At 38.4% G+C, this 25,588-nt stretch overlaps 1 protein-coding gene across 4 annotated transcripts in view; it reads right to left on the bottom strand.

The window, feature by feature from the left end:
• The window catches only part of DYM (dymeclin), a 439,715-nt gene that overhangs the window by 205,494 nt on the left and 208,633 nt on the right, over positions 1–25,588 (bottom strand). For all 4 annotated transcript variants that reach the window (XM_010336841.3, XM_074383488.1, XM_010336842.3 and 1 more), the window contains exons 12-13: positions 15,848–15,961; positions 14,497–14,591 (exon numbers count right to left, since the gene is read on the bottom strand). In XM_010336841.3, the coding sequence (XP_010335143.2) occupies positions 14,497–14,591; positions 15,848–15,961 (209 nt within the window). The remainder of the gene's footprint in view (positions 1–14,496; positions 14,592–15,847; positions 15,962–25,588) is intronic.

Genomic DNA, 25,588 nt, shown 5'->3' with positions numbered 1-25,588 from the left:
TATAACAAGTAATAATTTGTACTATTCCACAAAGGACTTTTTCAGTGAAAATGGTTTTTATTTTACCACAAGTGTGTGGGTTGTTGTGGAAAATACAGTAAGTACTAGTACAGTTAGGCACCACTTGATTTATGCTAAGGGTCTCAGCAGTTTTACCCCAACTTTGGTATTGTACCCAAGATGCAAATGTCAGCACAGCAGAAATCGCAAGTGATGTCTTATTACACAAGGCTTAGAGTCCATGGACCCTCTGTGGCCCACAGAACACACTTTGAGAATCAATGCACAGAAGTGATCCAAGACTGCACAGAAACTTTATATAGTGGATATTCTACTCATTCACAACTGAGAGTCTGAGTGTATGCATATAAGGTAGATGATGTCTGCCTATCCTGTTCAGTTTTATCAACATCTGGTCTGCCAAAAAGAATACTTCTAGGCTAGGGTCAAACTTGTATTTCAATTTCAGCTCCACCACACTATTAGCTACTCGATCTTGGATAAGTTTCAGTCTCTCTGAGCCTGAACAGAAGAGGCTGTTTCATCTATTAAACAGAAATTCTGTACTGTATAGATTGCTAGAGTTACAATTAAATGACACCGGGGTCCGTATAACACTGACCAGCAATATGAGTGATACAGAGTAAGGCTTGAACTGAATCAGACTCTAAATGACTTAAAACCAAAACTGTGGCTAATTTCCATGTTTTGGAAGGTGGTAGTATCCTGATTTCATTTTTCTCTCTACCACTTGTAGAGGGACCAAATCACAAATGGATATTCATAAAAATGTATCTCTTTACATAATGCAATTCTGATAGATGAAATGATGTCAGGAATTGCTTTCAAATAATCCACGGTAGGGAGGAAAATGTAGGGAAATAAATGAGATAAAGTTTGTCAAGAACTGGTATCTCCTGAAGGTAGGTGCTGAGAATCTAAAGTTTCATTATATAATTCTCTTCAAACATGTTTCCAATTTTTCAAATTAAAAAGGAAAAAAAAACAATCACTCATTCGAAAGGCTTCTAAATAATTATGCACTGACTGTAGTTAATTTAATGACATACAAATTCATAGACTCTGTTATAAGTCACTTCTACGCTGCGAGTTTGCAACCATGTTCCCAGCACTACAACATGTACCACACATGTTCTTCAGGAACCTTTCTGCAAAGATGAGTCAGACGGGCTCCCTGAAGATACACACTCCACTTGCTCTCACCCCACCCCACCAGCTCACTCCAGTTGAGAACTGTTGATCTAATTTAAAGTAATCTGGGCTGGGTGCAGTAGCTCACACCTGTAATCCCAGCACTTTGGGAGGCTGAGACAGGCAGCTCACCTGAGGTCAAGAGTTCGAAACCAGCCTGGCCAACACAATAAATCCCTGTCTACTAAAAATGCAATAATTAGTAAGGTATGGTGGTATGTGCCTGCAATCCCAGCTGCTTGGGCAGCTGAGGCAAGAGAATCACTTGAACCTGGGAGGCAGAGGTTACAGTGAGCCAAGATCATGCCACTGCACTCCCACCTGGGCAACAACACAAGACTCTGCATTAAAAAAAAAAAAAAAAAAAAAAAAGAAAGAAAGAAGAAAAAAAAGGAAATCATTGCTAGAACCAGTCCTTCTAGTTTCTCAGAGGACATACTTAGAATCTCAGTGATTGATTTAACACTAAATGATTCTAAATTGGAAATTCATAATGATATGAAGGTCTCCGATTGGCTTATGTAGTAAATAATATTATTACGTGGTTATCAGGCAGCAAGCTATAACAGAGTTATACATACTTCTGAATTTCCAGGACTATAATGGGTCCATTATTCAAGTAAAGAATAGGCAAATGTTCTCATGCTTCAATATGATCTTCATGTTTGACTAATAAAGAAAGCAGGCACATTTTAGACTTTGTTTTAAAAAATCATTAACAGGAGTCTCACATTGGGTTTTTATAGTAATTTTTCTTAACCAGTGGACCTCAAAGCCAGAAGACCTTGCAGATCTTTTAAACCAGGATTCCTAAGAAGGCAAAAGTTTTCTCATCAATTAACTTTTCTCCTACTCATTTAGGAGGTATTTGCTACTATGACTATCTCCTTGGGAGAACTGAGAAAATCCTCACTCATCTGGTTCTCTGTTGGACTTGATTCTCTTATGAACACTGATTGGGAAAAGCTCCTAGCCTACCTATCACAGGGTGTCTGGTACCCCACTGTTCACCCTAAAATCTTTTCAGTCAGTAACTACTGATAGTCAATGGGTTTTTAAAAACATGTCAACAAGGGGATCACATGTTTAGAAAGGTTGCCCCTAAGTAAAGTGTTATATGATATAGCCAAATACACAAATTACTTGTTTTTAATGTAAAACTTCAATTATAAGAAGCAGTGGCAATGGAAGTTTATACAATACTGGTGCAGTGTTGTAGATGGAGCACAGATGTAGGTTTACATATCAATGTTGTTCCTGTCCACAGACAAGTTACTTCTCTAAGATTTGGTTTCTTCATTATGAAATATAAATAATACTCATATTATTGGATAACACAAATAACCTATTGGATAGGGTCCAGTATGTGTGTGACAGACACCAGCTTTGCAGAAGAACCAGCTTTGCAAAAGAAAGAAGGAAGGAGGAATGAGGAAGCAGGAAGGTCACTTGAAAACAACCATGGCACACTGGTTCTTCCTTACCTATAGCCAGTAGATTTTAACCACTTGTTTTAGCTCAAGTATCAGAATTTCATCATTCATTCAAATACCTACTGGGCCAAGATGAACAAGACATGGTGCTGTGAGCCCTCTAACAAGGAAGACCTTTTTCCTTTGATAATTACGGAGTGACTGCTATTCAGAAGATACTATTCTAACCACTTGACATGAATTAACTTATTTAGTCTTCATAGTGACCCTAGGAGAGTAGTTGCAGTTTGTAAATGAGGAAACCGAAGCACATTAAACAAATAAACAAATTTTAAATGCTCAGAAAATTCACAATATTTCTCACAGTGAGTTATCTATCTACCTCTTTAAAATTAGCTTTCCCAAACTATCCTCTCGTCTCTCCTAAGGAAGCATTCTTTCTTCCCTTATTTGTCCTGTCTCTGGGACATCTGATTCAATACGTATTTGCATTGGATGCAGGAGTCATTTTAAATCTTTTTACCTTTGTTTATTCCCATTTCTCCTGTTAACACAACACTGTTTCTTTCTCTTGGAAAAGGTACTTTTTAAAAGTCCATAAAACACATGCAATTCATCAAGAAGGAAAACGCTTTATTAAGTCACTTTATTTTTCTTATCAGGCCTTAGCATTTTATAACATATCAAATATCATGATTTTGTATAAAAGAGAATGTGCCTCTTTTCGCTCTGTTCTGGGAAAAATACTAGGCTACAAACCTAGAATAACTGATTTTATTTCTGCTTCTGCAACAGTGTTCACTTGGACTGGCCACATAATAACTTGAGATTTTAATATTTCCATATGTAAAATGTGCAAATTTGCCTTAGATGATCTTTAAAGGTCCTTCTAAGTCTATAATTTTATGACTTGTAAACAACGCTTCAGGGGTGCAGTTAATGACACTGACATCTGAGTTGAAGGTTCATTATGACACATGTACAAAGAGGAATGAGGCCATTCCATCCTTTGCTGCTTCTAAGATATTTAAATGCAGTGCATTAGCAACTGAGAGAGAAAACCTAGAGCAGTATCAACTAGCTACCTTTATGAAACAGTGACAGGTTTTTCCAATGGCAACAGAAATTCATAACTAGGTATGGAGCATTGGGAGACAATTTCCCACTCTCTTTTCTTTTGCACGTCTTAAAAGCAGAAGCATTAGCAGCCTTGTGCTCCGGGCTATCTCTGCATGGATGCTTATACAATGAACAGACTTGGAAGACAGAGACAGTGTCTCTTTCTAGAGCAGAGGGTAGTTTGTTATCAAATACATTAAAGATGTCTCCCTTCAAAGCAAAGGTTTGGCAGGTGTGCCTGAAGCCTATTATAAAAGACTGGGGATTCCCAAGCTCTGGGTTCCTCTCCTGTACTGCAACCAGTGGGTTGTCACGTTGCTCTGTGGGCATGGGAACCACACGAGAAAAGAATATTCTGGCTCCCACTACTCCTGTGAATAATAATTTACAATAAAAATATAATAAGAGGACAATAACAAACTCTCCTTTGTCTCTGACCCATGAGTCTTGAGTGTCCTACTAGAATCCACGAAACCATAGCAGGTGAATTTGTTAGCTTGAAAGTAGGTAAAAATCTTACAACCTTCATAAAAATAGACAGGAATGGAGGCTTAATAATTCATGGCTATAACAAAGTATGAACCACACCCAGTTACCTCTGTAACATGATGGTGACATTCAATAAAGCTCTCTGAAAGTTACTTTAAAGTTTAATTTACTGTATGGCAATTTTGTCCACAGAGGTCTTTACTTATAAGAAATAAAAAATCTGATAAACGTATGACATGCTTCTTTAAAGCTGACATTTTGAATGTGCCGGCAGTCTAAACTAAAATTAAACCAATTAGGAAGTTTTCATGTGTTCCATCAAGTCTGCCAAGATACCCTATTATACAATACTAGCAATTTTCTGAATAGGTAACAATTTTCTATTGGAAACTTATAAATTTTCAGAGGGAAGCTGTCTAAATGTTCTCAATGTAACTTCTTAAGAAAGGACTAAACTGAAAACGCAAACCTAGCTAGATTTCCCTGAAAAAAATTAGCTGCCTTCAAAGTACCACTGGCTGTAGGAAATACAGGAAGCCAGATTTTCAAGGCAAACATTCCTCCTTCCGTTCCTGGCTACCGCTATGCCAAGATCAAACAAGGATCAGCAAAGACCAAAGGAATGAAGAAACTGGAACCTTTTTATTGCCTGGGCATTGGGCAAGAGTAAGTTAATTCTATCTTGTAAAAAATGAAATCATATACATTTAAGAGAAGTATTTATACTGAAAGCCATTGCTCAGATTTCCTACCAATCTACAAACACATTATTATTAAAAACTTCTATCTATGTTCAGTGAGATCTTCATTTGCTTCGTTAGAAAAATATCTGGGGAATATAAGCAATTCAAAAATCCATCGAGCAGGGAATCAGAAACTAGGAATATTAGCAGAGACCAAGAAATTCTTTTGTAAAGATGTTATCCAGATTCATTTTTAGATTCAAAATATTTCAAAAATGTTATAATATTATAAAAGAGAAAATAGAGATGCAAGACTTTACAAGCCATTATTAACTCTTACACCACTCAAATGAAGTAGGTATCGTATCTCATTCAAGAGATGAAAAACAAGTTAAATAACTTACCAAGATTTTGGAAACAGAACTAAACTATTCATTACAACTATTACTACAATAATTCCTTCCCTAAAGAAATAATTTCCTGACAACAGTGCTAACAATAATATGAGGTCAAAATAAAATCAAAGTTTAAAAGTACAAAACCGACTATAACACTTAATTTCTAGATACAACAAATGGCATTCATCTGCAATAAAAACAAGAGATATCTCAAATTAAAGAGGACTCCAGCAGTGGTCGGCACTCATAAGTATTTATTAAATTAAAAATAAAATTCAACATCAACATTAGATATAAAAAAATATTGTCATCTCAGGCTAAAAGACGTACAGTTCTTATCTTCTTTTGCATTATAATTTCCACATATCATGTATTATATAATACCTGAACACATCCATACCTGTCTCAAACACGTCAGTTCTAAAAAAAAAAGTGGGAAAGATCCTGCTTTCTTTGCTACTATAACTTTGGGTACTTAGCTAGACTGGGAGGCAGGTGGAATCAGGGCTGGGGGAAAGCAAATTGAATGACCCCCAAGGGCACAGCTACTTTAGAATGCAGAGAACTATCTGTTCCAGATAAATCCCAGGAGTTTGGATCCATGGTACCATGGTGAGTGAGTCACTCTCAGAAGGAATATTCTGCCATTCTTGAAGTGAGCCAGGCTTTTGATCTGGACAAACCTGAAATGGCCCACTTACTAGCTGTGAAGAGTCAGTACCCTCGACTGTCTAAACCTCTGGACTTCTCCTAGCCTTAAATGTAACAAAAGAGAGATAAGTAGTGAGACACTGAGGATCACAGATATAAATTAATCATTAAATGGACTTTTTTAAAATAAAAAAGGCAATATTTCTAAAATATCATAACCATATATGTTACTATATTACATATTTGAGTTGTGCATGTGTGTATAATATAAATTCACTCCAACAAACAGGTTAATTTGCTTGTTAATATTCTCTTTTAGGTTTGAGAAAAACACACATGAAAACTTAATTCAATGGGAACAGAAATGAGGAAGCCTGTTGGGATAAGTTAAAATTAACGAATTGTTTAATTGAGGGCTGGAGGAGAATTGTCTTTCTTTCTTTGATTCCATAGACCTGAATGGTCTAAAGGATCTTCTTTGCCCAAAAGAAGATCCTTTATAGAGGAGCTGACCACAGAGTTCAATAACCAAATTGTATTTTGTAGTCTTCAGAAAAATGCTGGGTGACAAAAATACATGTCATCATGTGTGCAGGGCAGGAAAAGGCAGCTCACATAAAATGCCAGCATGAGACCGCACGGAAGTTGCACAGCTATACACTTAAACCCTAAAGTGTATGCGCTCACTCCTGATGGCTAACTGAGAAAAAGTGAAAGCATAAGTCATGGATTTGAGAATTTTAAAATTCTTAAATAGCATGATTAAATTTTACCAAAAACAACTGTATTGGTCTCATAAAATTGTTTTAATGAAAACCTAATCTATATTTTGTCTTACTTTATTCTCAAGAGGTGTGAAAAAACAGAAAGCTTTCAGCAGTGTTTGGCACTGTCTAAAGCACCTTATGGACACCAGATCATCAGCTTCACTAGTTTTAAGCAGCAGCAGATATCTGCAAACTATAGCCAGATGCTAATCAACTTGCATGAAGTCTCAGAATAGTGCATGCCAGAACTAAATTTAAATGCCAGATGCCAACCCATTTTCTAGGAATCAGTCACTAAGTATTTATTAAAAGTCTATTGTGTGCCTACAGAGAGCAACTCTCTATAAAGTAATGCAAAGAAACAGAAAATAAGTATTTTATCTCCAGTAATTATTACTCTGCTTAAGCAACAGGACTTGCAACTCCAGGCCAGGCCAGCATGTTCAAGTACCTACACTGGACAGGCCAAGACTCCGAAGTTCTATCTTTCCCACACCTACTTCTGAAAGAAGCCTAGTAACCACAGCCAGATCTTCTAACATGTAACTTTCTCCTTTGCTGGGTCTTTCCTTCCTGCTCCAGCCCCAGTGACTAGCCCTTAGGCCAGAAACTGACAGTGACCCATGGGCTGCTATGAAGAGATAAATAGGACCAAGTGGGTTCTTTCTCTTTGTAATGTGAAGAATGGGGAATATGAAACAACCATGTTAGCAGTGGCTTGGTCCAAATAAAAGGCCTAAGAGCTGAATTGGGGAGGCCTCAGCAAGTTGAAGAAGCCACTGCAGGTTCAAGATAAAAGACATGGGATAAAGGGGTGGGAAGCTGGTTGAAAAAGAAAGACCCACAGGAAAAAAAGAGGTGATACAAAGAACTGCCTCAACTATTTTCTAGTTCCAGACCACGTTTATCCAGATTCAGGAGTAGAGCTATGACAGGGCAAGGAACTATAATAATTCAGTAAAGCTGAAGCAGTGGGTACATGGCAAATGGCAATAGAAGATGAAGGGCAAAGGGCAGGGCCCAGACTACATCACTTTAAGAAAGGGTTTCTCAGCCTTGACACTACAGACATTCTGGGTTGGGTCGTGCTTCCTTGCGGGGGCTGTTGTGCGCATTATAGAATGTTTAGCAACATCTCTGGCCTCTACCCACTAGATGTCAGTAGAAACCTCTTCCCGAGTTCTGGCAACAACAACAAAATCTCCACATATCGTCAAACGTCCCCTGGAGGACAAAAATCGCCCCAGTAAAGAACACAGGTCAGATTTTTAACCTGGTAACAATGGGAAGCCATGTAATGTTTTTAAGCAAAGGAAGCAATAAGATGAGACTTGCTTTTCAAATAAATACAGCAGTGTGCAAGGGCAAGTAGGGAGGCAAAGAGACCCACTCAGACTCCTGGCATAGTGTGGGTGAAGACAATACACATGAGAACTAAGAGAGCAGCCATGGAGAAAGAAAAGAGCATATACATGCAAATTACAATGGCAGAATTAGGTGCAACTTCAGGGTCCAATAAGAGAGAATTTGAGAGAAAGGGAGAAAAGTTACAGAACTGACTCGGCAATTTAAGTGACTGTGGTGAGGGCCATTACCTACTATACGGGATTTAAAAGGAAAAGCAGATTTGAAGAGGAGTTCAGTTTTAAACATAATGAAAGTTTGAAGTAAGTGTGGGATACCCAGGTAGTGAACCTAGCGGAGAGCTGGTGCTCAGCCAGCTAATGCTTACTCAGTGCAAATTACGTGCGAGGCCCTTTACAACTGTCAACGCACTTTATCCTCACCATCATCCTTTGAGAAAGCAGCTACTGCCGCTCCCATCTTACAGATGGGAAACTGCGGCATAGAGAAGGTACAGAACATCATCGCCAAGATTCCAGAGGCAGTAAAGTTCTGGAGCCGAGATCTCAAACCCTGGCAGTCTGGCTCCAGAGCCTATGTCCTTATCCTCTATTGTACTATCTACCAGTACAGTGGAGGAGAAAGATCTAGATTATGAATTTAGATTTGGGTGGTGTTTCGGTCAGTTTTCACTCTGCTATAAACAACTGCCCAAGGCTGGTTGCAGTTGCTCACATCTCTAATCCCAGCACTTTGGGAAGCCAAGGTGGGCAGAGGCCAGGAGTTCAAGACCAGCCTGGCCAACATGGTGAAACCCCATCTCTACTAAAAATACAAAAATTAGCCAGGTGTGGTGGCATGCACCTACCTGTAATTCCAGCTACTTGGGAGGCAGAGGCAGGAGAATCACTTGAACCCAAGAGGCGGAGGCTGCAGTGAGCTGAGATCATGCCACTGCACCGCAGCCTGGCCAACAGAGTAAGATTTGTCTCAAAAAAAAAAAAAAAAAAAAAAGAACTGCCTGAGACTGGGTAATTTATAAAGGTAAGATGTTTAACTGACTCACAGTTCAGCACAGCTGGGGAGGCCTCAGGAAACTTTCAGTCATGGTGGAAGGAGAAGCATGGTAGGTTCTTCACAAGGTGGCAGGGAGAAGAGTGGCAGAGCCAAAGGAGAAGAGCACCTTATAAAACCATCAGATCTTGTGAGACTCACTATCAGGAGAACAGCATGGGGGAAAGTGCCCCCATGATTCAATTACCTCCACCTGTTTTCTCCCTTGACGTGGGGATTATGGGGATTACAATTCAGGATGAGATTTTGGGTGGGGACACTAAGCCTAACCATATCAGGTAATTTTCAGTATACAAATGACAGTAGGTAGAGTCATAGACATGTATGTGATCTCCCAGAGAAAACGTGTAAAGACAGAAGAAAACAAGACAGAACGAGATAACTAGCAAAAACTACCTAATAAGCACAGGGTGAAGGAGAAGCTAGAGGAAAGAGCTAGTGGAGGGACATGAGAGACGATACGGGACAGTCTTCAGGGCTGGAAGTAAATGCTATCTTTCTAACCCACAGCAATCCCTTGCATAAAATCTACTCTTTATAAATATCTTGAAATTGAACAACCTCATAATCCCAAATAATGAACACAGCAAATATCCACACTTATGGCACATTTAAAAGACTTACAAAGTTGAGCAAAACTCAAAATAGATCTGTGATTCTCCTAGAACACCAAGAGTCTGTGGAAGGTATATTGTCATTAAATATGAGCAACGGCCTAGGCACTGTTAAGAAATCGTTCCTTACATTTATGTCCAGCTAAGGAGGCTTTTCAAAGCTTTATCCACATCCTTTCATAGCAAGGTAACATGTTACTCTGTTTTGCAATTTGCTAAAGATCATGTGAAATACTGACTCTTCTAAGTTTTGAAACTGACTAAGATAAAATTGTGTAGTCTCCTCCTAAAAGAGGATATAGGAATCATGTATATGAAAACTGCTTACTTCTCACTTGAAGCAGTTACTAGAGCATCTCGTGAATTCTTAGTTGTACTGCTGTAATAACCCTTCTGGGTATCTAAACTGTTTTCATTATTTATCCCTTATCACACTTGAAATTTCTACAACCTAAAGACAAACATTTAGTAGAAAATGAGTTCCCTCAAAGTACAAAAAAGCTGGCCTCCATTTCTAGCTCAAGACAAGTGTTTTCTCAGGAAATAACTCAAAGTGTTTTCTAAACTTTAATGTAGATACAAATCATCCGGGGATCTTGATAAAAAGAAGACTGATCCAGTAGGTCAGAAGCCATACCTACATTTTGCTGTTCCAACAAGCTCCCTCTTGCATGAACACAAAGCTCTGGTCAACACCAGCTACTCAAATATGGTCCTTGAACAAGAAAAGTGTTGGAAGCACGTGGGAGCTGGACAGAACCAGAACTATACTTCCCTCAGTGTGACAAACAGAACATGATACTATCGTCTGCTCAAACAGGTGACTCTAGAAATTTACCTTAAATTCTTTTCTTCAAAATCCACTTAAAAACTCATTCAATCACACTTTCTTTCTTGTTGTTATTAAGAAAAGACCTTTTCTCTCCATTCATTTCTATTATTTTAAACTGTGAGTCCAACCCTTAAGCCCCTCCACAGTATGGCCCCAGCTGTTTCTTTCAGGATTCTCACCTGTAATTCCCATAGAGGTCACAGCATGCCAGTTCCAGGAAACTGGCTATTTTCTACATATAAATCATGCTCTCTCACCATACCCCCTCTCGTTTTGCTTTGGCTTGTTGTAGTTGATGATTTCTGTATCAGGCCAGTCTCTCTTATCTATCATGTCATCTTTCTCTAGTCACCCTGCCTAATCTTTCAATGAGAAATGTTCTCGCCATTCTTGGAAGCAGCCATTCACTCCCACTACATAGCAATTTTTCTTTCATTATAATATTAACATATAAAAATATGTATTTCATATAACATTCTGCTGTATAAAAGATCCTTGTATCTTATATATACAAGGATGGGTCCTGGTCTTATTCCTGTTACTGAATTGCAAGCTACTTGAGGGCAGGAATCTTTCTTACTTATTTTAATACTTCTTGCATTGCTTAAAGTAGTTCCGTACTCATATTATGCTAACTAAAAATCTATGAAAATGAAGTAAAGCACTACTCATTATTGATGATAAACAATCTAAATATTCTCAAATCACAAATCTAAACAATGTTTCTTCTATCTTCGAACATGATTGGTTTCTTTTCTTTTTTGTTATTGTACTTTAAGTTCTGGGATACATGTGCACAACATGCAGGTTTGTTACATAGGTATACACGTGCCATGGTGGTTGGCTGCATCCAACACCCCTTCATCTCCATCAGGTATTTCTACTAATGCTATCCCTCCCCTAGCTCCCCACGCCCCAGCAGGCCCCAGTGTGTGATGTTCCTCTCCATGTGTCCATGTGTTCTCATTGTTCAACACCCATCTATGAGTGAGAATGTGCAGTGTTTGGTTTTCTGTTCTTGTGTCAGTTTGCTGAGAATGATGTTTTCCAGCTTCATCCATGACCCTGCAAAGGACATGAACTCATTCTTTCTTATGGCTGCATAGTATTCCATGGTGTATATGTGCCACATTTTCTTTATCCAGTCTATCACTGATGGGCTTTTTGGTTGGTTCCAAGTCTTTGCTATTGTGAACAGTGCCATAATAAACATATGTGTGCATATGTCTTTATAATAGAATGATTTATAATTCTTTGAGTATATACCCAGTAATGGATTGCTGGGTCAAATGGTATTTCGATTTTTAGATCCTTGAGGAATCACCACACTGTCTTCCAGAATGGTTGAAGTAATTTACATTCCTAGTGTAAATTTTATTTTCTCCTTTTGTCATTTTAGATTAAAAATTGGGCACAGTGTTTTCATATGCATTTTTCCCAGCTAGAACATTTTTTGAATCTCAGAAATATTTAATTGTGCTTAACGTATTTTATCAGAACTTAAATTCTCAACCAGTTAATTTGGTATGTTCATGTTGAACAAGCCAAATGTTTGTTTATCATCTGAGAAAAGTTAATTGTGTAATGAAATCTTCATGAAACCATTATAAAACTGCACATAAACAGTGAGAAAAAGAGCCTGCACAGCAGCACGGAAATCATTAACTCTGTTACAGTGAAATAAAGCCTGGTGACAAAGGTTAACTTCTGGAAACTAAAGGTTCTTCAGAATACCTGAAAAACTCCAAGGTGGGAGGAGAACACTCTGTTTACTGTACATCATGAAGTTCACATTAGTTCAACGTCAGCTAAGCAGATGACATCTCAAGTACAAACCCCAAAAACAATCTAATGGAATGTAGTAAGATCAGACATAAATTAAATAGTGAGTCAATGCAAAATATCCTCTACTAAATTCTGAAGATAAACAGACAAAATAACTTAATTTTGAGTAACTTAAAAATGAGCCCAGGTCAATCAACATCTAACCAAGGAATAGAATGTGAATTCAGAGTTTAAAAGTGATATGGAGGCCAGGCGTGGTGGCTCATGCCTGTAATCCCAGCACTTTGGGAGGCCGAGGTGGGTGGATCACGAGGTCAAGAGATCGAGACCATCCCGGTCAACATGGTGAAACCCCGTCTCTACTAAAAATACAAAAAATCAGCTGGGCATGGTGGTGCGTGCCTGTAATCCCAGCTACTCCGGAGGCTGAGGCAGGAGAATTGCCTGAACCCAGGAGGCGGAGGTTGCGGTGAGCCGAGATCGCGCCATTGCACTCTAGCCTGGGTAACAAGAGCGAAACTCCATCTCAAAAAAAAAAAAAAAAAAAAGTGACATGGAGTTGTGATCACTACCAATGACTGTTAAAGAAAACTGAATGTTCAAAACCACATGACCAGGCTAAGGCAGGAGGAGCCCTTGAACCCAGGAGTTTGAGCTTTCAGTGAGCTGTGATTGCTCCATTGCAGTCCCCCAGCCTGGTTGACAGAGTGAAATCCTGTCTCTTAAAAAGACAAAACAAGAAAAACCCTGCATTACCCGAAAAGCAAGAATTCAAGGGAATAATATAGCTTCACTTAGGTTCTATTTGAGAGCTACTTGGACAATACTGAGCAGCCTACAGGAAGAAAAAAAGTACAAGCCCAGCAATGATATTCACATATGACTGGTTAGTTAGCTTTCCTATCCTTAAAAGTCATGTCTTTGGCAATGGGAGGGTTTCTGGCTGACAGAATAATAGCTCCCTCAAACGTCCATGTCCTAATCCCCTGAACTTATGAATCTAACCTTACATGGCAAAAGGGACATTGTAATTGATGCTGACCTCGAGATAGGAAGATAATCCTGGATCAAGAAGGGACCAGGAAATCACAAGAGTCTTCAACTTGGAAGAGGGAACCACAAGAAGAGGTGAGAGTGATGAGGTATGAGAAGGACTTAACAACCTACTGCTGTTAGCTTTGATAACAGAGGAAGGGGCCATGAGCCAAGGAATGCAGGCAGCCTTCAACAGCTAGGCATGGCAGCAGATTGTCCTTCACAGCCTCCAGACAGAAATGCAGCTCTGTTTCAATTTTAGCCTAGTGAGACCCACAGTGAACTTCTAAATTATAGAATTTTAAGATGATCAATTTGTGCTTTTAGCCTCTAATTTGTGTTGATTTGTTATGGCAACAATAGGAAACTAATACATGGCTGAACTGCTATAAAAATTGTCTAAAACACACACAGATAACTCCTTGAAAGTACAGTGTGATGCTCTACAAAAGGCTCATCAAATATATTAATATTTAATTTGCATGACTGCTCCTCTGTAAAAAAACTATCAACATTACACTTAAAATTACATTTTATAAAAAGATTGAACACAAATACAATTAACTTTAATCAAAAAGTTAGATTAGAAAACAAAACAGAACAAGATATTTTCAACCAAACCAGAAGGTGGTAAAAATTAAGTAGGAAAATTTGACAATCCTCACAGGTAACATTTAAAAAGGAACCACCGGCCGGGCGCAGTGGCTCAAGCCTATAATCCCAGCACTTTGGGAGGCCGAGGCGGGTGGATCACGAGGTCAAGAGATCGAGACCATCCTGGTCAACATGGTGAAACCCGGTCTCTACTAAAAATACTAAAAATTAGCTGGGCATGGTGGTGCGTGCCTGTAATCCCAGCTACTCAGGAGGCTGAGGTAGGAGAATTGCCTGAACCCAGGAGGCGGAGGTTGCGGTGAGCCAAGATCGCGCCATTGCACTCCAGCCTGGGTAACAAGAGTGAAACTCCATCTCAAAAAAAAAAAAAAAGGAACCACCATAGTATCTGTCTTAATAGCTCATCCAGAGGCAAATCAGTATTTCTTTTAAAGTTCATATTTACCTGATGATCCTCTGGGCAGCATACTGATGGAGAGAACGAAACTGTGCCGACATATTTGCTAAAGCTGCCAAACAATTTGTGTGAAGGTACTTGTCCTGTGAGGAAACAGAAAGCGTAAAACATATAATCTCTATATTTTAACCGAGGTTAACTTAACTATTAATAGAAGCAAATGGAAATTCCGTTGTCACTGATTTTAGTAAGCTCAGATCCACAGTCTCTTTTTTCTAATTCTAAATCCATAAAGAACTGGAAACTCAAAACTTTTTCACAACACAAAAAATGATGATGTTCCTGGTAGTCTCCATTATTCCCTCCATGGCGAATATTGAAATATTCTTCTACAGAAATATAATGTTTAATTACAGCATGCTACTTAAGACCCTAATGGTTACGCATAGTAGAGTACATAAACTATAATTATCTTTCTAAAATCCAAAAACTTCTGCTTTTTAAAACATAGCTGGCTCCTAGGGTTTCAGATAAAAAACATGAATGTGTATCTACAATAGCCCCACAGAGGAAAATAACAGAAAATGGGCTGGGAGCTGTGGCTCATGCCTATAATCCCAACACTTTGGGAGGATCACTTCAGGACGGAAGTTCAAAACCAATTCAAGACCAGTCTGGGTAATATGGCGAGACTTTGGCTATACAAAAAAAAAAAAGAGCCAGGTGTGGTAGCACATGCCTGTAGTCCTAGCTCCTCGGGAGGGTGAGGCAGGAGGATCACTTAAGCCCAGGGCTTGGAGGTGACAGTGAGCTATGATTGTGCCACTGTACTCCAGTGCAGCCTAGGCTGGGGTACAGTGGCACAATCATAACTCAAAAAAAAAAATTCCATTTCTCTTAGTTATGAATTCTGTACACTGCTTCTCTTTAACAACATATTTCTATTGACCAGAACTGAAATTTGCTCCTGGGTTCTGTGAATAGAATCCACCAGAAATTTTTCTTTTATTCTTTAAAATACTCTCTCTCTCCTGCTTTTTGTTCTCATTTGAATTCAAATTTTCTTGTACTCATATCTTCTTGTACTTTGTTATTTGTTGCTATTAAAAGGCAAATCGGTATTACTGGCCAAATAACTCACAATAGCTTTTATCTAAATCTTTTGCACTGCTTGTTTTCTATTTCATGTGAAATACCTCTAATCATACAATCCATTCGATATTAAGAAAAAGTCCTTATGTTACATTAGGATCATGTAATACAGTGACTATACACTGAGCTGTATTTTCTACCATGTCATGAGAATTTTAGCACCCTAAAAATTGGGATTGATTTAAACTATTGTCTTAAACTATTATACTGTATGCAAAAAAGATAGAATAGCAGCTGGAATACTTACTCTCGTCCTAGTCATGTTGTACTGAATGGTTCTTATTACCACCAGGATCAGGAGACTCCCCAGGGAGATTTCAGTTAAAACTCGTTCTGAATACCAAGTAATATTCTTTAGTATCTGTAACAGGGAACAGAAGTTTAAGTAAAAACTGAATGTTTTACAGACAAAAGAATTACTCCATGTCCACAATTTTTGATAAACCATGACTCTGCTCTGAAGCTGAGTTTAGCGGCACAGAGAGAAGTCACGAAAGCAAATGATCCAGATCTTCAAGGAGAGATGCTCCAGTGTTCTACCATGGCTGTGGAGAGCAGGCAGTTCTGGCACACACCTCCAGGCCTAGGTAAGCAAGAACTGTTTTCTAAGTTAAGACATTTCCACTGCAGATTTGTAACCTGGGGATGAGAGACAGAGATAGAGACACACAGAGAGGGACAAAGAGAGAGAGAGAGAGAGAGAGACAGGGAGAGAGAGAGACAGGCAGGCAGGCAGGCAGATACAAATACTGGGGAGCACAGCAGCCAAATCTGGGCTGCCACAAAGAAAGAGGTAAAATGGGGGAAAAAAAAACAAAAAACAAAACCAACTGGCTCAGCTGAGCACTGGAACTCCCGAATGTTCTCTTCCATTATGGTTACTCCTGTATCCTTTCTCTACAACTCAAGGAGAGTCACTGTGCCATATTGTTCTCTATCTATGCATGAAAAAGAAGAGACTTCTGGGCTGATTCTTGCCTTCTCTCTTAAGAAGATGGACAACTCCACAGAGCACAGCAGACTCTTCACCACTCACAACTGAATGGGAAAACCCACCGCTTTGCAAAACAAGTTAGTCTAGACTTGTTTATAACTACAGATGAGCAACAAAACCACCAAGAAAGTGAAGACAGTCAACAGCCTAAGAGAGTGATATGCTGAACCTCATCAAGACTCTCCTCTAATTACCAGTGCACATGCAATACAGAGGACAGAACACGTTAAATACCGTGATGATACGTAACCAGCTAAAGACAAATGCAGGGAATCCTACTAAACAGATAACCCAGTTTCTTCAATAAGGGATTTAAAAAAAGTTGGGATAGGGAAAGAGTGCTATAGATTTATGACTCTTAAGAACTAAATACAGTAGATGTTGGAATCTGATTCAAACAAATCAACTACAGAAGACATTTTAAAGATAATTAGAGATAAATTATTAGGAAGAATTTAAAAAATTATTGTTAATTTTGTTGAATGTACTAATGGTATTATATATTTTTTAAAATCCATACTTACCGAAAGAACATACTAAAATGTTTACACCTGAAAATATATGGAAGATTTATTTTAAAAAATAGAACGTAGATGACAGGGAAACGGATGCAGCAAACCATCATAGCATGTGTAAACCTATGTAACACTCCTACACGAACTGCACATGTACCTAGAACTTAAGTGTAATTAAAATAAAAAGGAATTTAAAAATATTTTAAGGTAGAAGAAAATAGAAATCAAAACGTAAAAGATAGTGAGGCTAAGGTAGATGGATGAAAGAAGAACAGCAGAGTGTTAATAATTACATGAAGATCCATGCCACTACTTTCTCCAATTATGTTTAAGTTTCATAGTGTTCATAATCAAAGCTTTATCAAGTATACAAATAAAGTGTGAAACTGAACAGGAAGAGCAAACAGATCTCCAAATTAAACAGAAAGAATTTAGGAAGCACTAATTTTTTTAAAAAATTCTAATTAACAGAGGCCTTGGAAGTAACACCACACATCTACAACCAGCTGACATTTGACAAACCGGACACAAACAAGCAATGGGGAAAGGATTCCCTGTTTAATAAACGGTGTTGAGAAAACTGGCTAGCTATGTGCAGAAAGCTGAAACTGGACCCCTCTTCCTTACACCTTATACATAAATTAACTCCAGATGGATTAAAGACTTAAACATAAGACCTAACACCATAAAAACCCTAGAAAAAAACCTAGGCAATACCATTCAGGAAACAGGCATAGGCCAGGACTTCATGACTAAAACACCAAAAGCAATGGCAACAAAAGCCAAAATAGACAAATGGGATCTAATTAAGAGCTTCTGCACAGCAAAAGAAACAATCATTAGAGTGAACCAGCAACCAACAGAATGGGAAAAAATTTTTGCAAGCTACCCATCTGATAAAAGGCTATTATCTAGAACCTACAAAGAACTAAAACAATTTTACAAGAAAAAAAAAAAACGACTCCATCAAAAAGTGGGCCAAAGATATGAACAGACATTTTTCAAAAGAAGACATTTATGCAGCCAATGAACATGAAAAAACGCTAATTGTCATTGGTCATCACATTGAGATACCATCTCACACCAGTTGGAATAGTAATCATTAAAAAATCTGGAGAAAAATGCTGGAGAGGACTTGGAGAAATAGGAACACTTTTACACTGTTGGTGGGAGTGTACATTAGTTCAACCATTGTGGAAGACAGTGTGGCAATTCCTTAAGGATCTAGAACAGGCGTCCCCAAACTGCGGCCCCCTGAGGCCATTTATCCGACCCCCCGCTGCACCTCTTTCATTGGTGGTCAGTGAGAGGAGCACAGTATGTGGCGGCCCTCCAACGGTCTGAGGGACAGTGAACTGGCCCCCTGTGTAAAAAGTTTGGGGATGCCTGATCTAGAACTACAAATACCATTTGACCTGCAATCCCATTACTGGGTATATACTCAAAGGACTATAAATCATTCTGTCATAAAGACACATGCACACATATGTTCACTGCAGCATTGTTTACAATAGCAAAGACCCAGAACCAACCCAAATGTCCATCAATGATAGACTGAATAAAGAAAATATGGCACATATACACCATGGAATAGTATGCAGCCATAAAAAAGGATGAGTTCATGTCCTTTGCAGGCACATGGATGAATCTGGAAACCATCATTCTCTGCAAACTGACACAAGAACAGAAAACCAAACACTGCACATTCTCACTCATAGGTGGGTACTGAACAATGAGAACACAGGGAGGGAAACATCACACAATGGGGTCTGGTGGGAGATTGGGGGCTAGGAGAGGGATAGCAGGGAGTAAGGAGGTTGGGGAAGGATAACATTGGGAGAAATACCTAATTTGTGGGGGGGTTGATGGAGGTAGCAAACCACCATGGCAAGTGTATACCTATGTAACAATCCTGTAAGATCTGCACGTGTACCCCAGAAATTAAAGTATAACAAAAAAATTTTTTTTAATTAAAAAAAATTCTAATTAGCCAGGTGCAGTGGCTCATGCCTGCAATCCCAGCACTTTGGGAGGCCAAGGCAGGCAGATCTGAGGTCAGGAGATCGAAACCATCCTGGCCAACATGGTGAAACCCCATCTCTACTAAAATACCAAAAAATTAGCCGGGTATGGTAGCACACACGTGTAGTCCCAGCTACTGAGGAGGCTGAGGCAGGGGAATTGCTTGAACCCGGGTGGCGGAGGATGCAGTAAGCTGAGATCATGCCATTACATTCCAGCCTGAGTGACAGAGCGAGACTCCATCTCAAAAAAAAAATAATTCCAATTAGTGTATTAGGTGAGATTTGACAGAATAATGCATCCATAAAATAAGAAGAGACTGCTGAGAAGAAAAAAATCACAGAACAAAGAAAAGTTCTTTAAAAATATGATGGCAGCTAGGCACAGTGGCTGACGCTTGTAATCCCAGCACTTTGGTAGATCGAGTCCAGGAGTTTGAGACCAGCCTGGCCAAATGATGACTCTCTAAGAATACAAAAAATTAGCTGGGTGTGGTACTGCACGTCTATAGTACCAGCTTCTTGGGAGGCTGGCCAAGAGAATCTCTTGAATTTGGGAGGTGGAGGTTCCAGTGAACCGAGATGGCACCACTGCACTCCAGCCTGGGCATAGCAGAGTGAGCCTTACGGAGAATTAAATTTGTGATGTGAAGGACCAAACTGAGAAGCTCTCCACAGAAACTATAAGAGAAAAGTACAGACATCATAGCTACTTTAAAATTCCAGAAGAAATAAACTGGAAGGAAAACACAACAAATAGTAATACGACAAAATTTCTTGAGAAGAAAAAAAAAATCCAACATTCCAAGAAAAAATCATGAAAAACAATCAAAACATTCTCGTAAGATTAATGAATTCGCAGTATATGAGAAAGTTCCATTGGCTTCCAGACAGAAGAAACATGTTATCACCAATGGACAGAGAAGCAGACTAACCTTAGAGTTCCCATCTTGAGCTCTACACATCTGACGGATAGCATAACACTGTCTCAAGATCTTTTAGGGAAGACATTGTAATTCCAGAATTCTACATCTTGAGAAGCTACCACGTAAGTATGTGGCAAAATAAACTCAGCATGAACCACCCAGGTACCATTTCTGGGAGGAAAAAAAAAAACAAAACACCACCACACATGTAAGTATTTAGCTACCCCTCCTCACCACAGTAACAGCAGGACAAATCCAGGAGAATTCGAGAGAAGGAGAATATGGAATACAAACAGCAACAAACACAATAGTCATCCATGAAATAAAAAAAACAGAATTAAGTTTAAATAATATGGTTGCAACTTAGTTTTTCTAAAAGAGAATTAAAACAGATAATTCCCTAGCAAGTCTAATAAAAAAAAATTCCAAAAAATATTAGGAATGGGAAGGGAGACAAAAAGAATAAAATTACAAAGGAATACCACGCTCAATTTCATGTCAATATATTTGAGAGTACAAGGATATACAGGTGACTTTCCTATACATATTATCACTCGGTTTATCTCTCTGGCAAGCCCCAATCCCCCATATAAATACACCCACAACCGCATTCTCCACTCAGAGGCTGGCATATAACAAATACACGTTACATGGTGGTTAGATATTATTTAGAACTGAAAAGTAAAAAATAAAAAAGTTTGGCATGGTGGCTCACACCTGTAATCCCAGCACTTTGGGAGACCAAGGGGAGAGGGGGGTCACCTGAGGTCAGGAGTTTGATATCAGCCTGGTCAACATGGTGAAACCCCATCTCTGCTAAAAATTAGCCGAGTGTGGTGGTGCGGGCCTGTAGTCCTAGCTATTTGAGAGGGTGAGGCAAGAGAATCGCTTTAACTAGGGAGGCAGAGGTTATGGTGATTGCACTCTAGCCTGGATGAAAGAACAAGACTCCGTCTCAAAAATAATTATATAAGTAAAATTTTCAACATTTCCACTTATTTATGACTAACAATGGTCTTAAGTCAAAGAAATAACCTACATACAACAAGTGAAAAAGTGCAAAGCAACCACTTTTACCAGTTGAACTTTTACAAAGGGTGAAGTGCTTATTCTTTCCGATGTACTCTGTACCAACAGAGATCCCTGAGACATTTCTAGAGAATTCTCAAAGTCAAAACTACTTTCACAATCATACGAAGACATTATTTTCCACCCTCAATATCTATAAGTGGAGTTTTCCAGAGGCCACATAAGATGTCTTGACAGTGTAACAAATACAGAGCAGAGGTGAGAAACTACTTGTCTTGTTAGGGCAATTCATTTGCAAAAATACAAAGCGATGTCACTCTTCTCACTAAGTTTTTGTTTGTGGAAAATTTCTCATTTAAAAATATTTTATTGGCCAGGTGCAGTGGTGGGCGCCTACAGTCCCGCTTACTTGGCGGGCTGAGGCAGGAGAATTGCTTGAACCTGGGAGGCAGAGGTTGCAGTGAGCTGAGACTGTGGCCACTGCACTCCAGCCTGGGTGACAAGGCGAAACTCTGTCTCAAAAAAAAAAAAAAAAAAAATCTAAAAGGACATACACTTGAATATATTGTTTCTCCTCTCTTTTGGCTCATTTATTTATAAATAAATAATCACAAGCCAACCTCATGTGGAACAGAGGTCATTTGTTCTTGATGTCTGCTTGTGTATGTCAATTATACAAATGAATGGAGAAAGCGTTTTGAATAAAACTACTTTTATTCACTTAACATTAAACAGTTTATGAGTTCCACATGATAAAGTTACAATTTGACTATGCAAATTAGGAACCTAATTTAGCATTTATAGAAAGGTTTGTCTTCTCTTCCTGTGAAAAATATATTATTGTCTAGAAATTCTGGGTAGTATTTTAAGAAAAATTATAAATAATCTGTTATAGAGTTTACCTAGCTTCCCATGGGACATTAATGCATAATTAATAGGCAACATACAGAATTTTTTTTTTTTTTTTTCCTGAGACAGAGTCTTGCTCTGTCACCCAGGCCGGCGTGTAGTAACATGATACTGGCTCACTGCAACCTCTGCTGCCTGGGTTCAAACAATTCTCCTCCCTCAGCCTCCGGAGTACTGGAATAACAGGCGTGTGCCACCATGCCCAGCTAATTTTTGTATTTTTAGTAGAGACAGGGTTTCAGCATCTTGGCCAGGCTGGTCTTGAACTCCTGATCTTGTGATCTACCCATCTTGGCCTCCCGAAGGTTACAGGCATGACCCACCACAGCCAGTCAGAAAAATTTCTTAGTAATCTGGTTGTAGTCCTATTTATTTAGTTCTTATAAAAACAATTCCTCATCACTGTATAGGTGTTCATATGGCTTAAGAGCTGCAGACCGATATCTTGCTTATTTATGTACATATATATAAAATCACTTTAAACTAATTATTGGTTCAATATAACTAATGTAGTTATTAGTTAACATAACTACAGTATAATTAAAATAGTATGCAGAAGGAAACCCCTTGAGGATCTAAAAATGTCTTCCTCCTAAAAAAACATATGAGAATTATTTCTGGTTTAAGTCTTTTCATTTTTTAGCTTTTTTTGCCCCACACGATTTGCTTCTATGGATTATGCCTATTCCATTAAGTTATATATGATAGTGTATTATACAGTAACATCATATAATATCAACTCATTTAAAAAATTATATATAGTAAAGTACAAAAAATAATTGACAACTATACTCCCACAATTCACATTACTGTTAATATTTTTAAAATACATTACATTTTATTTCCCCATAGAGGAACAACTACTATCTTGAGTTTAATATGTATCCTCTAGACTATCTGTTACTTTATCTGCATATATACATATATGTACATACATATATATGTCAAAAACCAGCATTCCTTTGTGTGTTTTCTAGTACACATAAATAGTACCATAAATAATGTATTAGAATGAATGGTGTTCCCCAAATCTATGTCATTCAAAACCTGTGAATGTGACCTTATATGGATAGAGGGTCTTTGAAAATATAATCAAGATGAGACTGCATTAGATTAAAGTGGATCTAGGTCAGTATGACTGCTGGTGTCATACTGAGGAAGAGAGACATAGGGACCGACACCTCCGGAGAGAAGGACGTGATGACAGTAGCAGAGACTGGAGTGATGCAGTTGGCAAGCCAAAGGACACCAAGTATTGACCACCAGAAGCTAGGGTGACACAAGAAAGCGTCTTCCCCTAGAGCCTTCAGAGAGAGCACAGCCCCACTGACACCTTGACTTTGGACTTTCAGGCTCCAGAACACAATAAATTTCTGTCATTAGGAGTCACTTAGCTGTGGTACTCAGACAACTCTGGAAGCCACCAACTATCTTTCATTTACATCAGCAGTACTCAGTAACTGTGGTGCTCAGTTACAGTAGCTCTAAGAAACTAACACACATCTGGTTTGTTTGCATTTTACTTTTTTCACTATGTTTTTGTGACCCTCCTATATTGATACATATAAGGAGAATATTCACCAGCTATGCCTGTCTGATGGTACTAGTTATTTTTAAAAATGCAATACTCAATACTAGTTAGTAAATAGCTGTTGCTGCAAGCCAGTCCCCCAGGTAATATACAGCAGAGAACAAAGGACTATGGTCCACATCCATTCTTACTGGCCGGTGTCGGTGCCATCCACACTACGAGTAGTTAAATCATTTGAATATCACCTCTATAACCAAGTCGACTTCATTCATTCCATGTAACTACTCTAGAGCACCATATTAGTAGGCCACATTTTAAAAAAATCCATTCTTCTATTAATGGAAATTTAGGTTATTTCCAGTTGTTTTCCTATTTAAAACAATGTTACAATTCAGATCACTATTCTAAATCTCACTATATGAAAGAGAGAGAAAGAAAGAATTCCTTACTCTCCATATTCTAACTAACCTCAGACATTTACCTAAGTTCAGGTATCATACAGATTTTGAAAGCAAAAATACCTGCACATGACTTCATAAGTACATCTGTAAGAATTTACTGGGAAGCAGCATTGCCAAATCATTGAGTATCTTCTTTTAAAAATAAATGTATAGTTACTATTAACTATGTTAACACACTGAAAAGCACAGAGCAGCAGTGTCCAACATAGTGGCACCAGCCACAAGTGGATATTTACATTAAAATTTAATAAAAGTAAAACAAGATTCCTCAACCATACTAGCTACATTTCAAGTGTAAGCATAGTGTACAGTGCAGTCACAGAAGACTTCTATCAGGATAGAAAGTTTGATTGATTAGCCTGATATAGAGACCCCCACTGTATTAATCACCTAGATTTACTGAACGTTAGTATTCTTGCTTCTAAAGTACCTGACACCCCCTCATTGTTCTACGCTGATAACCTCCCTCCGCACAGTCAGCCACTATTCTCAAATTGGATGAACTTGTTTGTTGAGTTTTATTACTATCAACACATGTAGCTTTATGCATTCATTCTAGTTGCTTCATTTACATTAGCTGCTCTCACATTAATGGAGCTGTATTCAATTTCTAAATATAACTAGCAATGCTACAATGAAAATTCTTTCAAATATGTCCTTGGGGTCTATGAAGAAGTTCTTCCTAGGACATAATCCCTGAAATGGAACTTCTGAGAGATGGAGTAGTTATTTCTGTACATAATTTGAGGAATATGAGAGGACAAATTGCTCTCAAAAGTGGTTCTACCAATTTATACTCCCACTACCAGCATATGAGAGTCCTTTTTCTCCATATCCTCACCAATTCTTTTTTCTTTCATCAATCCCATAGTAATAAAAACATCACCAACTCTTGATACCTCAGACTTTGTTATTTTTGCTACTCTGATTGGCACAGAATATTTCAGTTGCTTTATATGGCATAATCCTGATGAAGTATCAGGTTGAACGACCTTTATGAATGACTATTGTTCAGGGTCTCTATTCTGTTTTTCTATTATTTTGCCCATTTTTCTATGGAATACTTTGTGTTAGGTATAACCATGTCTATACAAAAAGCAATAAATGCGTCACATCTCTAGGCATGAAAATAGGTACAAACGGTGAAATCACAATTTTAAAGTTTTGCCTTAGAAGAGTAGTACATTGAACAAACAGAATAGAGAACAAACTTAATATCCTCAGAGTCTACCACACCTCTATAATCTGGAGACAGAATAAAAGCACATGACTTATCTAGCAAGTAAAAACTAGGAGCTATACTAAAGAAGTGACTGTCTTAAAATTCATTGAACTGTTCCCACAGGTGTGAGAGGTGGTACATGAATTAGTAATACCAAATATACTAATCTCAAGCCCATATGGGAGTGGACAACGTAGATACAGTCCTTTACACAATCTCACTAAACAATATATGTGCCATAAATCACAGGCTGTCCAATGGTAACGTGGTTAAAAAAAAAAAAAATGCTTCTATGAGCCCAAGCACACAAGTCACAGGTGTACTGGGGTCTATGACTGATGATAAAGGAGAAAAGCCTACGGCAGGGTCAAGAGGCACAC

The sequence above is a fragment of the Saimiri boliviensis genome, chromosome 13 (genome assembly GCF_048565385.1).
Source record: "Saimiri boliviensis isolate mSaiBol1 chromosome 13, mSaiBol1.pri, whole genome shotgun sequence".
Taxonomy (NCBI): domain Eukaryota; kingdom Metazoa; phylum Chordata; class Mammalia; order Primates; family Cebidae; genus Saimiri; species Saimiri boliviensis.
Note: the sequence above shows the minus strand (reverse complement) of the source record. Positions and strands in the feature narration are given on the sequence as shown.